This window comes from Sciurus carolinensis, chromosome 5, assembly GCF_902686445.1.
Source record: "Sciurus carolinensis chromosome 5, mSciCar1.2, whole genome shotgun sequence".
In the NCBI taxonomy this organism is placed as follows: Eukaryota; Metazoa; Chordata; class Mammalia; order Rodentia; family Sciuridae; genus Sciurus; species Sciurus carolinensis.
Window position 1 is genome coordinate 148,654,094 of NC_062217.1, and position 12,604 is coordinate 148,666,697.

Genomic DNA, 12,604 nt, shown 5'->3' on the forward strand with positions numbered 1-12,604 from the left:
CTAGTAGACATAATGCAGAAAGGATGTGATACTTGCTTGAATATAAAATTCCAGGAGAGAAAACAACAAAATAAAACTCTTGGGTGGAAAAAGTGAGACGATGGTAAGCATTTCTGACAGTTCTAGGTAAAGTGACGGGAGCTATGAAGAAATGAGTTCAATTTATTTTCTTTCTTTCAAAACACCATACTAATTCAATTTCCATGTTCCCCAAAAAGTAAAATATGCATTCCTATTTAAACCTAAAGGATATTCCCTAGCCAACTTTCAAACTAAGAACTAGTAGTTCAATGTTAAATCTTCAACTTATTATCCTATCTTTATGTACTTTTATACTTCTTTTATATTCTTTAAAAATTATTTTCAAATATGACAGAATATTTATTTTAAAAGTGACTCTATGTTATGTGTACTTTAAGTTGAAGGTTTTCAGATAATTTCTCTAAGCACTATTTTCTCTTCATATATCATATATAGGATTTCACATTATGTATTTCTTTCAATTGTCAAGTTTGTTAAATCATTTGTTGACAGTGGGCTATGTTTTTGAATATGTTCCAAAATTCCTAAAAATAACTTTCTTTACGTCTTATACTCATAAGAACACTTTCTTAAAAGGATTTTATCAGTGTAATTCTTTCCTGGACTATTACTGTCTCACAGATAACGAATGCTCCTATTTAGTCATTCTGGCCCAGCATTTAATTTTTTTGTAGATGCAAAGTATAATAGTTTAAGCTGAAATCTTCTACTAATTTCATCTGAATCTCTTAAAAGTATGAGAGAGGTGGCTTATCTCTCTTTATATATATATATATATATTGCACACAGTATATTTCTTATATATATAATCGAACTCTAATTATCTGTTTAATGGTGCCAGTATAATAACATTATAGACTGTTGAAGCTGTTGGTGAGGTCATGTTAGTATAATTCCTTCTTTCACAGAGGAATAACTGATGTCTATAATAATGAGTGATTTTATCAAAATCATGGAATCAACTGGTAGCAGAGCTAAGTCTCCATCTTCACTATACTGCATTCCTAAGAAATCGTTCTCAAATTTAACAACTTCTACCACAAACAGAAAGATCAGAAATATAAATGTGTTACAGCTCCTGACTTCAAGAAATTTAAGTGATTATCTGGAAAGAAAGCACACACGGACACTTAGAAAACTATACAAGACAATATTATTAAAAGACATAAGACCAAGGGTCAACTTTATAACATAGACTTAAAGAGCTATACATTAGAAGAGGAGGAATCTGAGATGAACCTAAAAATGCCTGGCAAGATTTAGGCAGGAGAAAAGGAATGGAGGGAAAGATGGTAGGCATGGTGGTGCACACCTGTAATCCCAGTGGCTCAAGAGGCTGAGGCAGGAGGATCACGAGCTCAAAGCCAGGCTCAGCAAAAATGAGGTGCTAAGCAACTCAGTGAAAGCATGTCTCTAAATAAAATACAAAATAGGGCCAGGGATGTGGCTCAGGGGTTGAGGGCCCCTGAGTTCAATCCCGGATACCAAAAAAAAAAAAGAGCGATGATCGCATTAACCAAGGCAAAAATGAACAAATATGGGAAAATATTATGAACATCAGTGTGACTAGGGAAAGAACACCACATTTCACTTCAATAAATACAATTCTTTCCCTAAGCCATCTACAAGGGATCTGGAAAAAATCTGGGGGATTTAGTCATTCATAATTAAGCTCTCACTCAGCATGAAGCCTAGAATTAAAATTATAAGATTAAATAAATAACACTGAATTTTCCTGATAAATTAGCAGCAGATGGTAGACAAACTTCTGAATCCAAAAATGTATGATCACATTGAGTATGCAAAAGTAGACAGTCTAATCCTGTTTTGTCATCTTATGTCTAAAGATATCTATTAAAGGTCTCCCATGGGCAAGATACTCTTTTCAATAACCAGACACTTACTTCAAATATTCTGGGATCCTGTCACATAAAATTGTTCTTAATATATCAGGCAAAAACTATGAAGAAGAAAAGCTGTGCATAAAAATTCAGATTCTCCATGTTAATAGTAGCCCAGGAGCCTGACTCTATGGAAACCAAACACTGTTCTAAAAGTAATCACTGGTTTGTATTTCCGGTTGTGTTCCTAATTCTTGCTTTTATTTTGAGAGCAGCAACAGAAAACCTGTTACATACCATTATACAGATGGTAGAAGTCAATCCTTCTAAGTGCCTAGCTCGTATTTCTAATTCACTTCAACAGTGAGGTAGTTCAAAATCATAACTTGCTCTGTGAAAACTGTACTCTGAACTCCTGCATTTAAGTAAATATCAACATCTGCTTAAACAATAAGGAAATCTATCTCCACCCACGAATGTGGTAACTTGTCACACTTGTCTATCTGGAATCCCTTGGAATCACTCACCTGTACAGATCTGAATGTAGTAATGAAAGGCAACATGATATGATAGCCTGGTCCACTGGGGCTAGTTAGTAAGGCTCCTCCCCTGCAAAGAGATATTTCAATTTGACAAAATTACAAAGAGAAATTCTCTTTTCAAACTTAAAATGCTACAATAAATACTCACTCTTACTTATGCTAAGTTATTAAAGCCTCACTAATAGGAGTTACTCATGACAATAAACCCAGCTTAAAATACATGCCATACCTAACAAGGTTGAAAAAAAAAGAAAATTAAAATTGCAATGTTACAACTTGTTTCACAAGCTTCACCAGTCATACCTCTGGGTTTCCAGCACCTCTCAGGTTCAAAGGATTTCCCTTTGATCTTTAGTCTTCTGAGAAATATTCGTGAAAAAAGTAATGGCTCTCAGATGAGGTACTTTAATTGTACATAACAAGAGGCAAATGAGAACCTAGAACATTTGATCACTAGGTTAAAAAAAAAGAAGACGACAACACAAACTTTCAAGGAAGGAGGAAATTTCTGAGGCATATGATTCTTTTACCGATCTGCAAGACAAAATACTGGGAACATAAAGTTTCTGTGTAAAAACAACGAAATCTTAGCATGGAAAGATAAAGGGAGAGAAGGTTCAAACTATAAACAGGTAACACATGGCCTTGTTCATGAAATTCTGGAATGTGAGAACTATAAAAGCACATACTAGAAATTATAAGAAAAGAGGTATTTGGGAAGCAAAAAAGTTCTAGGGTTGCAAAGAAGTCACAATAACTAAGAAAAGAGTAAATGGTTTAGGTTCATCAATAATACTTTGAAAGCTATCCCTTGAAATGTTCTTTACTGTTAAGACAATGCCAAACTGGATGGAAATCTGGACAAAGCTGTCATTTCTTACACTAGAATTCCATCTGCTAAGACACACCACTAAAACACTAAAATTGTACTTTAAAAAAGTAACTATTCAGGATGAATATAAAGTAGAAATATCAGTTTTGGGTGGATAATGGAAATAAGCAAAAAGTTGAACCGTCCCAATTTCTCCACGAATTGGTTTCTCTTACTAGTCTATATCAAAAGGAACTGGTGGTTATTCTGCTAAAGGTAAAACTAACCAGCCTAACCAGAAGGTAATTCAATTCATACATTTCTCTCCTTTATGTGAATGGGTAAGGAGTGGCCCATCAATGTTGTGTTTATGTTCCTTGAGGTCCAGGGATAAAACAACTGTCACGGTCATGAATATCTTATAAGACATAACCAGTCACTGAGAAGTTTTTAATGAAAAAAAAATCTAAAGAAAAAAAACATAAATAGGACCAGATTTCCTAAAGAGCATCCGAAGTGGCAAACTAAAAGCCTGTACAGTTGTACCGACTACAAATGATTTACACATCTCTTCAGTTATAGTAGCTGCTTCCTTTCCTGAGTCTTAACCTTTGCACAAAACGAACACAACACTAAACTGCTCAACGACTGGAAGGTGCTCAGCAAAAGCCTGCTTCACCCCCAAGCTTTCCCAAGGGTTGATACAAAAATCACTTCCCCGGACTGGGGAGTACTCCCGGGATGCTGCGTGGCAACAACTTCCCACATTCCACTCTGACGTAAGTACCCGGTCTGCTCTAGAACCTGGAGGACCACACATGCTGCTCACCTGTAGTACACGGCCAGATGTCCTTCCTCGATCTTGTGGATGGAGGCGTAGAGGAGAACAACTACCAGCCCCACCACTGCAGCCACCAGAACCCGGGCTTGAGTCATATTCATCCTTGTTCCTCCTGTGTGGGGAAGGAAAAGACCCTCAATCTGGGAGTGACGGGCTCGCCCCCTCTAATTTCCACCCTCTCCCTCCAGAAGACCTGGCGACCTCTCTCAGACTAAGATGGGGAGTCCCGGACCCCGTTCCCCTCATTCTTCTCTCCACGCTGAGCCGGCGTTCCGCTGGTCAACCTCTCCGCCTAGGCGGCCCGCGGCCCGCCCCTGCGCGGTGAGCGTGACACCCCTTCTCTCGACGGCCACTCCCCCGGAGGAAAGCACTAAATGCGGAGGGTCCCAGCCGCAGCCTTCGGAAGTAGGCCGACCCCTCCACCGCTCCTCACCGATCAGTGACGCATCGCCCCCGCCCGCACGTGCAGCCGCCTCCCGGGCCGCGCCAACCGCCGCCAACCGCCGGCCCCGCCCACTCGCCGGGCACTGCGGCTGCGCGGGGACGCACAGACGCAGCGCCCCTCCTTGACTAGCTAGACGGGGAGCAGGCGGGACAAAATTCTTCCAACCGCTCGGCTGCGCAACTTCTGCGAATGCCTGTCGGGTCCTTTGTGTGTTCTACTTACCAGCTGCTCCAGAAGAGAAGATAAATTGGTAGTCTGGAGTAACAGGGAGGCAGAGGAAAGGAAAGGGCCACCCGAATAGGGGACTTGTCGGTTCGTTTGTTCTTTTGCAGAGAACCCACTCCCTCACTTTGAGTGCGGGAGCTGTTCTTTTTCATGTCTTTTTGTGGTTTATACCGACTCCTACTGTGTGCAAGCACGTGTTTCTGGCTCAGGACCTGCATTTCAGGAATAACCTGCTTGTTGCAAGGGAAGTGCTGTGGAAGTTCAGAAGAGGAAGCTATTCGATCTAACTGTATCATTCACTCGCCAAGTTTTTTTGAGTACCTTTTATGTGCCAGAATGCTGATTCTGGAAGGCTTTATGAAGGCCATTCAGAAAACAGGAATGGAATGGGCTAAGCATTTAGGGTGCTTAGGAACCTGTTCTTCAGGGAGACCAAAAGAATAGAAAGCAACTGAGTTTCTTTAACGTCTTGTATAATACGAAGGAGTGATTTGGTAGGCTAGTGGAGGACCAGATTTAGAAAGTCTGGGACGCATTGTCCTGCTGATAGGGAAACTGGATGGCTAACCAACAGAAACACTTTTCTGCCTGCATATTCTTCTGTTCAAAAGTTCTGCACTATGTGATACATTACCAAAAATAAAAGGGGAAAAGGAAAGGGTAAGAGTTTTAGTGAAATCGATAAACACAAGGGAAATAAGGACATCATCTTTGAATAAGTTTGTGTAAGCCCTGAGAGGACAGTAGCCAGGTGCAGCCACATCTGCACAAGACGGACTAGATTTGGAAACTCATCTCATCTCTTGAGCAGGAAAATAGAGGGAAGCAGTATTCTAGAGTCAAAGAATCTGCAAAATGGCTGAAAGTGGAAACAGCCTGGAGGCTGGGACCCTATGAGATTGGGAAACTACAGGTCCAAGGTTATAATAGTAGTAGTAGTGGAAATGAGAAAAGGTAAATAGAATCAGATCACTGAAGCTACTCCCTTCAATAAATGCACTTACCTGTGCCATTCATTTGATTTTATTACTTAGAAATGTCTGGGATCTCGTCTGCTTCTAGATAATTAATATTTGCAGAGCTTAGCTACCTTAACTTGCAAAAAAGCTAAATGAATGAAAAACAATTTGCTCTTGTTTTCTGTGTACATTTCTCATCATAATATTGCTTAGATTGGAGTTCACAACTTTCATTCAACTTTGAAAAGTTGTTACCCAGCAAAAAAGAGTAGTCCACACATATATTAGAAGCAAGTTTGGAGTGATTCACTTTACTAGTCTGTTCTAATAGCACCTGTCCAAACCAGGTAGAATAAGCTGTCCAGATAAGATCCCAGCCATACACCAGCAAAATGGACCCCACCATTAGCAAATCTTTACTCAATTATTACAATGATAGCTGGAAAAAATCCTTGAACAACAGCCATCAATGTTCAGACTCCCACGTAAGCATTTTTATTGAACTGCCTGTGTTGTTTCTGATTTTAACATCTAGCTTAATATCTTCTCAGCAACAGGTGCCCAATAATGTTTATTATTAAAACCTTCTAGAACTAGGGAAACAATAGAGACCACCTGTTATAATAGCTGATAGGGATGGAATTACCATCTTTAGAGAAACACTGATACCTGATGATTAAAAAAGAAGACAACTCCAACATGGAGTGACTGGAAAAATGATACCACTAACAAAAATGGGACGGTGGAACTATGGTATCAGTTTATAAGGCAAGATCTGAATGATTTTTAGCCACAAATGGTGGTGACAGGATATCTCAAGGGGAAAACACTATATTAAAGAAGTTGCCCAATACTTTATCATACTAATATTAAATTCCAAAGAAAGTACAGGGATAGCCTATCATATAATTCTGTGCTCCAATTTTACTTCATGAACCTTCATATTTTCCCAAATGCCAAATTCAACTGTTATAACCTGGTTCTTGTAATAAGTAGAAATTCGAAAAGGGATTTAAAAATCATTTTATACACAAAGTGAAAAACTAGAATACAAAAGCATTTCACATTTTTTTTTTGAAACAAATAACACCTTCTAAATTATTTAACAGAAGACAGAGATTCACAATCCTTTATCTGAAACCCTTGGGGCCAGATGTTTCAGAATTATGAAATTATCAGATTTTCGAAAGGAATTCAGTGCATAGAACATATTACATGAATCCTCAGAGTCTGTGGCACAATTGCCCCTGCCCTATAATCAATAATATTTCTGCAGCAAAATACATGAATATTCACACTTAATGGGATAAATAGATTCAATATCAGTTCAGATTACATTTGTAAGCAAATTTTGTCACCAGATTTATAAAAACCTCATTTTCAGAGCTTTTTGGATTTTGAAATTACAATTACAGATAGGGGAATGTAGACCTTTATAAACTTGTATGACAAGACTTGATTGTTTAAACAACCCATTTTTACAAATGAAAAAACATAAGTTTTCAAATACATTATAAATTAACAGGTATCTCTTTGATATTATTAAATGTACATCTTAAATACATATACACATAGCACACAACATGTTTTATGATTCAACTGGTATGAAAGGCACAGATGCACAATCCCTTCTGTAAAAAGGGGACACAAATGTGTAGTAAAATTAAAGATGGGACTGAGCCAACTCCTTATGCCCAGAAGAGCACTTAATGAGTGCAACACAAGGAGGTAGGGCTTATTCTTCAAGAAGTACAATTTTACTTGTGAGCAGTTTCTTCCACAGAAACATAGGTAGACACTTTTACTTAAAATGCTTGCTAGGTGAAGTTTTCTTTTCTATGGTCTTATACCTAAAAATTAAAACTTTAGAAGGTATTATCAGTTAAATAAGTAATGTTTTACCAGGTTTGAAGAAGCCCCAATGATGCTCCAAAGTTACTGTTGTATTAAAACATATTTAAATATGTCCAGTGACTTTTTTAAAAATAAAATCCTGTTCGGAAGTTAACTTTATTCAAAAATCAGCATAGTGTGCTTGTAAAATCTTGGTAGTTTCCTATCACAGTCATTGCTTCCACTGATTGGTGTGTGAAGAATGGTTTCATGGAGGAAAAACCAATTTCCGACATGTACAGCAACAACTTCCATAGCTTTGAGGACAGTGAACAAGTGGCAAGTCATTCTGTTAGCCAACTCCAATCAAGATTCTAAAATGAGGCATGAGAAAGTTAAAATCAGAAGCTGACTATAAGTGGTAAGTACACGGATGTTCAAGAAGCTTTTTGTATGTCTGGACATTTTATAATCAAAGGTTGAAAAAGCAAAAATACAGAAGTTACAATTAGAGTTTAGTTCACCTTATTTTCTGGTTAACTTAAAGAATATTTCAAAGACTTTTAATTTGAAGCAAATAATTATACTAATGAAAAAGAGCAAAAAGTTGATATTGATACTAAATGCAATAAAAGTTAATTCAGTAAACATTTTATTGTGGTTTATCCAAGTTTTAACAAATCAACATAGTAACTAAATCTTAATATAATTACTTTTATTAATCAAACTATATTAACACAATTCATTTTATATGCAGAAAGTAACTATATTAGACTTATAGTACAAGTCCCATCTTATTGGAGAAAATTGATTGCTGAACCAAAAAATGTACAGCCATTCTATTTCAGTGGTCACACTGCAGAGAAAGCTTAATTTGACCAAAATTGTTATTGATATTTACTAATGACATAATCCTAGTATACCTCTGAGTAACAAAAGATGGGGATTTGAGTTTGAAGATATTCCTCATATACTTTTTCCTCTGAGTTCTTCTATTCCCTATATATATAACATATATGGAATAGAATGCCACATAAGGCTAGCATGGAAAGTTAAACCCTTTGCATCCAGCATACTTAAAATACACACCCATATGCACGCAAAACTTACCATCATACTACTGCCCTGTTCCTCATTTGCTTCACGAATAATGGTGCTTAAATGGCCAAGACAGTTCTGATTTTCTTCTATCATTTGTGCCAAAGTCTCCCTGAGGGATAAAAGAATAAATCTTTTCAAATTCAACAAAGGGGCAAATGAATTCTACTTTCTGTTCTCCTAGGTCAGGAAGATCACTGCCCTTCCTACAGCCTAGCACCCAATGCAGCTGACTCCTCTAGTCTTTAGTTTCTTTTTCCTTCCCATCCAGGGCCAGAGTCCTGTGCCTCACTTTAATAATAAGTCCACTATAACTTCAATTATATTTTCCTCTGAAACATAAGTGGCACTTGTATACAACTTTTCTCCCCCTGAAAATGCTAACTGGGTGTGGGGGACAAAGATCCTTGTGGCACAGACAAAATGTATTTCTGGAATGTTTCCTTTCCTTACAAGTAGCAAAAACACTAGCATGCTTACTTCATAAACACAAATGTAGGAGAGAAGATTCAAAAGTACAATCTATTCTGCAGAGATCAGGGAAGGTGAAAAACTCTGGTTGGAAACTACAGATAGCAATGAAAAGGAAAACAAGCAAGCTGATTCCTGAGAATCGCAGAAGAAAACAGTGTGATAGCATAGCTACCTAGAATCTCGATGTATCCTGGAAGTTTCAATTTGATGGAGATCCTGGTTTAAGTTTTCCACTTCATACTTTCCTCTTACCAACCCTCAGTCCCTCCTCTACCTTAGTCAGTTCTAGGCCATGGATTATAACCACTATTAGCTTAGAATTAAATGCTGATTCAGCTCTTATTCAACAGATGGAAAAACAGTCTAACAGTTCCTAATCCTTGGTAGTTAAGTACCACAGGTATATTATAACTGAAATCAGTTTTCCTTTAATAATATTTTCCTAAGAAAATATATTTTAAATGCCCATCAGGGGCTGGAGTTGTAGCTCAGTGGTAGAGCACTTGCCTAGCACAAGTAAGGCACTAGGTTCGATCGTCAGCACCACATAAAAAATAAATAAATAAAATAAAGGTATTATGTCCATCTACAACTAAAAACATATTTAAAAAAAGTAAATGCCCATCAGATATACTTTTGCAAACAACCATAACCTCCAGTTGGAAATTACCTGTAGAGGTAACATTTGTAACCATTAGCAACCCCTAACAAACCTAAATGTATTTAATGAAAGCAAAAGGTTAAAAATGTATTAAAATTTACTTCCTTCAAGTCTAATAGAATGTTTCCTAATGTCTATATAATTAATTATAACCTATGCTATATTTGTAGATGTATTATACATACTTTGGGCCAAATCTATAATGATCCCAAGATATACTCTGAAACTTGCTTTCCTTAAAAAAATAAAATACCTGATATCAGCTTGCCTTCCTGCCATGTGCTTTTTCTCATGTAAGTAGAGTACAGAATGTGCAACTGCATGATCTCCTAAGCAGTGATGTAACATGGCTGCATTTCTGCAAAACTAATTATGGGAGGAGTTTCCAGGATATGTTGGTGCTGTAGAGATCTCCCATGAATTGTGAGAAAGCAACAATACACAAGCTAGCAAAGAGCCACTGACTGGTTACTGCACATCTTATACTGAGAAAATAATAGAAACGGATAGTCATTCAGCTTTTAGGAGAAGAGCTAAAGAAAATACAGTGCTTCAAACTTGAGATCCTATTTGCAAAATTGATTTAAGACACTGAAAAAAGTCTGGATTTAGAAATACTAAGTTATAAAGTAAAGTAGATCTCAACAATTTATTAAAAGGATAATTAAGAATCCCAAAATGATAAATGCAAAATGGTTAAGGAAGGAATAAGGTTTGGGTAAAAGAAATTGATAAGCCAATAACATAAAGGTCTTAGAGAATGTATTGAGCTAATAATTATAAGTAATAATTGCTAAATGATTACTTCCTAAAATTTTATATATTTTGTCTAATCAAATTTTCACAGCAGTTCTAAGACATTCTCATTTTATAAGTTTTTTAAAAAAAAGAACACTAAAAAACTCAAGTAAATTGTCCAAGATTATTAGAAAGGGACAGTCAAGACTCAAACCTGGTCTAAAGGCACTGAAGACTGCCTTAACCACTATACTCTACTGCCTCATTCCAACCAACTGCTCTAAAAAAACAACTATCTATTGTTACAAAGTGAACCCACCCATCTTGAGGAGTTACCACGCAAGACAGAGGTTGTTCAAGTTCTGCTAAAGTTGGCAGCCATGCTGATGCCTGAGGGTTTACTGCACCTTCTAGACTGGATCCAACCAGGGACCGGGCAGAACTCTGTGTCTGAAAGGGGATTAAAATCAATAAAAGATTACAGGCAAGCACCTCTGTTGATTCACACAGTTTTTTTTATCATACAACATAAGACTTAACATGTCCATAACTACTTATATGTACAACGAGAGTATTTCTTAATAAAACTATTCCTACATTTATACACCACTACTAACTATCCTGTTCTTGGCCCTTTTCTTCATTGACTAAAACCAAATGTCTACTCTTCTAAAACCACTTTAATTGGAGGGAAAAAAGCCCAGTTGAACAAAGGGTTGGTTTCATTAATTTGTGCATCATGTCTCTCCTCAAGTTGGTTTGGGACACCATAGTGGTTCAGCACCCAGAAGGACTATAAAAACAGAGGGACTGCAAAGGAGAGTGATAGTACAGAAGCCCTGCACCTTCGTTGCTAGTCAGACACTAAGCAAGGAGCATGAACATCAATCCAATACAAAGTACACATCATCAAGAGGACACAGCTCATGCTGATAAAAATCTCCTTTGTAGAGAATAACAGTAATTTAATGTAACATTAATTCATTAATAAGTACTTACACAGGCAATTTTAAGGAGATGCCATATTTCTTTCTGCCTTTTCCCCTGCATAAACATGACAGTATTGTCAGCTTCTTTGATGTTACTGAGGGCCACTTCCACTTTGGGGAGTATATCAATAATCTTCTGCTTACAGCCCAACAACTTGCTGGAGAGATTAAATCAGCGTCAGATACTTTCCACATCCCTCAAGAATGTACCCCATACTCCAAACCCAGTAGGAGAAATGAACCATAATTAGCATCACATTTAATGACTGCTCTCCAAAGAAACAGAAATAGGATTTATAAGTGTTATACAACTGTGGTCAAGCTATCCAATATATTGCCAGAACTTTTCTTTGGCCTGGTATATTTGCCAAAGAAGGGTATTGTGCTTGAAAAGGACATGCTACTTGAAAATAACAGTATATATGTTACAATATACTGGTTTTTTAAGGCTGGGGATATAGCTCAGTTGGTAGACTGCTTGCCTAGCAAAACACAAGGCCCTGGGTTCAATCCCCAGCACCACCAAAAAACCAAACCAAACCAAACCAAACAAACAAACAAAAAAAAAAAACGTATACTGACTCCTTAGAAAAGGAATAAAGCAATTTTTCTACCTCAGATGACCAAACAGCTCCTTGAGAACACGGTCTTGACTCTGCACAGTATGCACAATGATCTTCACCATCTCTGTGCTATCACTGTAGGAGTGATCTATAAAAGACTTTGGTCAGTGGGCATAACCTCTCTTTTGCAGAACATATCAGCCTCCAAACATAAAATTCCTTGAAAACGTCTAAAAATCTGAAACTAATCGAATAAATGCCTCCATTTAAATTAAAAATTAGATAAAGACTTTAAGATTATCTACAAATAAATTCAAGGGCTAGGGATATAGCTGAGTGGTAATTATATGTGGAAAAAATAGTTAAATGTGTTTGTGTATAGTGTGTGTGTGTGATTCATTGGTCAGAAGACTAGGAGTCAAATAATGCTGATTAAAGAAAAAAGAATTAAGACTTGTTTTATTTGAAATCTTTAATCATAACTTGTCACTTGAGTCACTAATTTGTTACTACCTCCAACATTTTTATCTTTTCGTATTTTA

The 12,604-nt window shown here is 37.0% G+C and overlaps 2 protein-coding genes across 6 annotated transcripts in view; both read right to left on the reverse strand.

The window, feature by feature from the left end:
* Positions 1–4,573, reverse strand: part of Erlin1 (ER lipid raft associated 1) — a 33,611-nt gene extending 29,038 nt beyond the window's left edge. Inside the window, exons 1-3 of one of the 4 annotated variants that reach the window (XM_047553852.1) lie at positions 4,511–4,573; positions 4,066–4,189; positions 2,411–2,492 (exon numbers count right to left, since the gene is read on the reverse strand). In XM_047553852.1, coding sequence (XP_047409808.1) covers positions 2,411–2,492; positions 4,066–4,178 — 195 coding nt within the window. In that variant the 5' untranslated portion in view covers positions 4,179–4,189; positions 4,511–4,573. The other 3 variants (XM_047553853.1, XM_047553851.1, XM_047553854.1) reach the window with 3 other exon arrangements.
* Positions 4,574–6,016: 1,443 nt separating this feature from the next.
* Chuk (component of inhibitor of nuclear factor kappa B kinase complex) overlaps positions 6,017–12,604 on the reverse strand; it is a 37,249-nt gene continuing 30,661 nt past the window's right edge. The window contains exons 17-21 of one of the 2 annotated variants that reach the window (XM_047553843.1): positions 12,114–12,210; positions 11,510–11,657; positions 10,847–10,960; positions 8,650–8,749; positions 6,017–7,913 (exon numbers count right to left, since the gene is read on the reverse strand). In XM_047553843.1, coding sequence (XP_047409799.1) covers positions 8,681–8,749; positions 10,847–10,960; positions 11,510–11,657; positions 12,114–12,210 — 428 coding nt within the window. In that variant the 3' untranslated portion in view covers positions 6,017–7,913; positions 8,650–8,680. Of the gene's footprint in view, positions 7,914–8,649; positions 8,750–10,829; positions 10,961–11,509; positions 11,658–12,113; positions 12,211–12,604 lie in introns of both variants that reach the window. The other variant, XM_047553842.1, reaches the window with a different exon arrangement.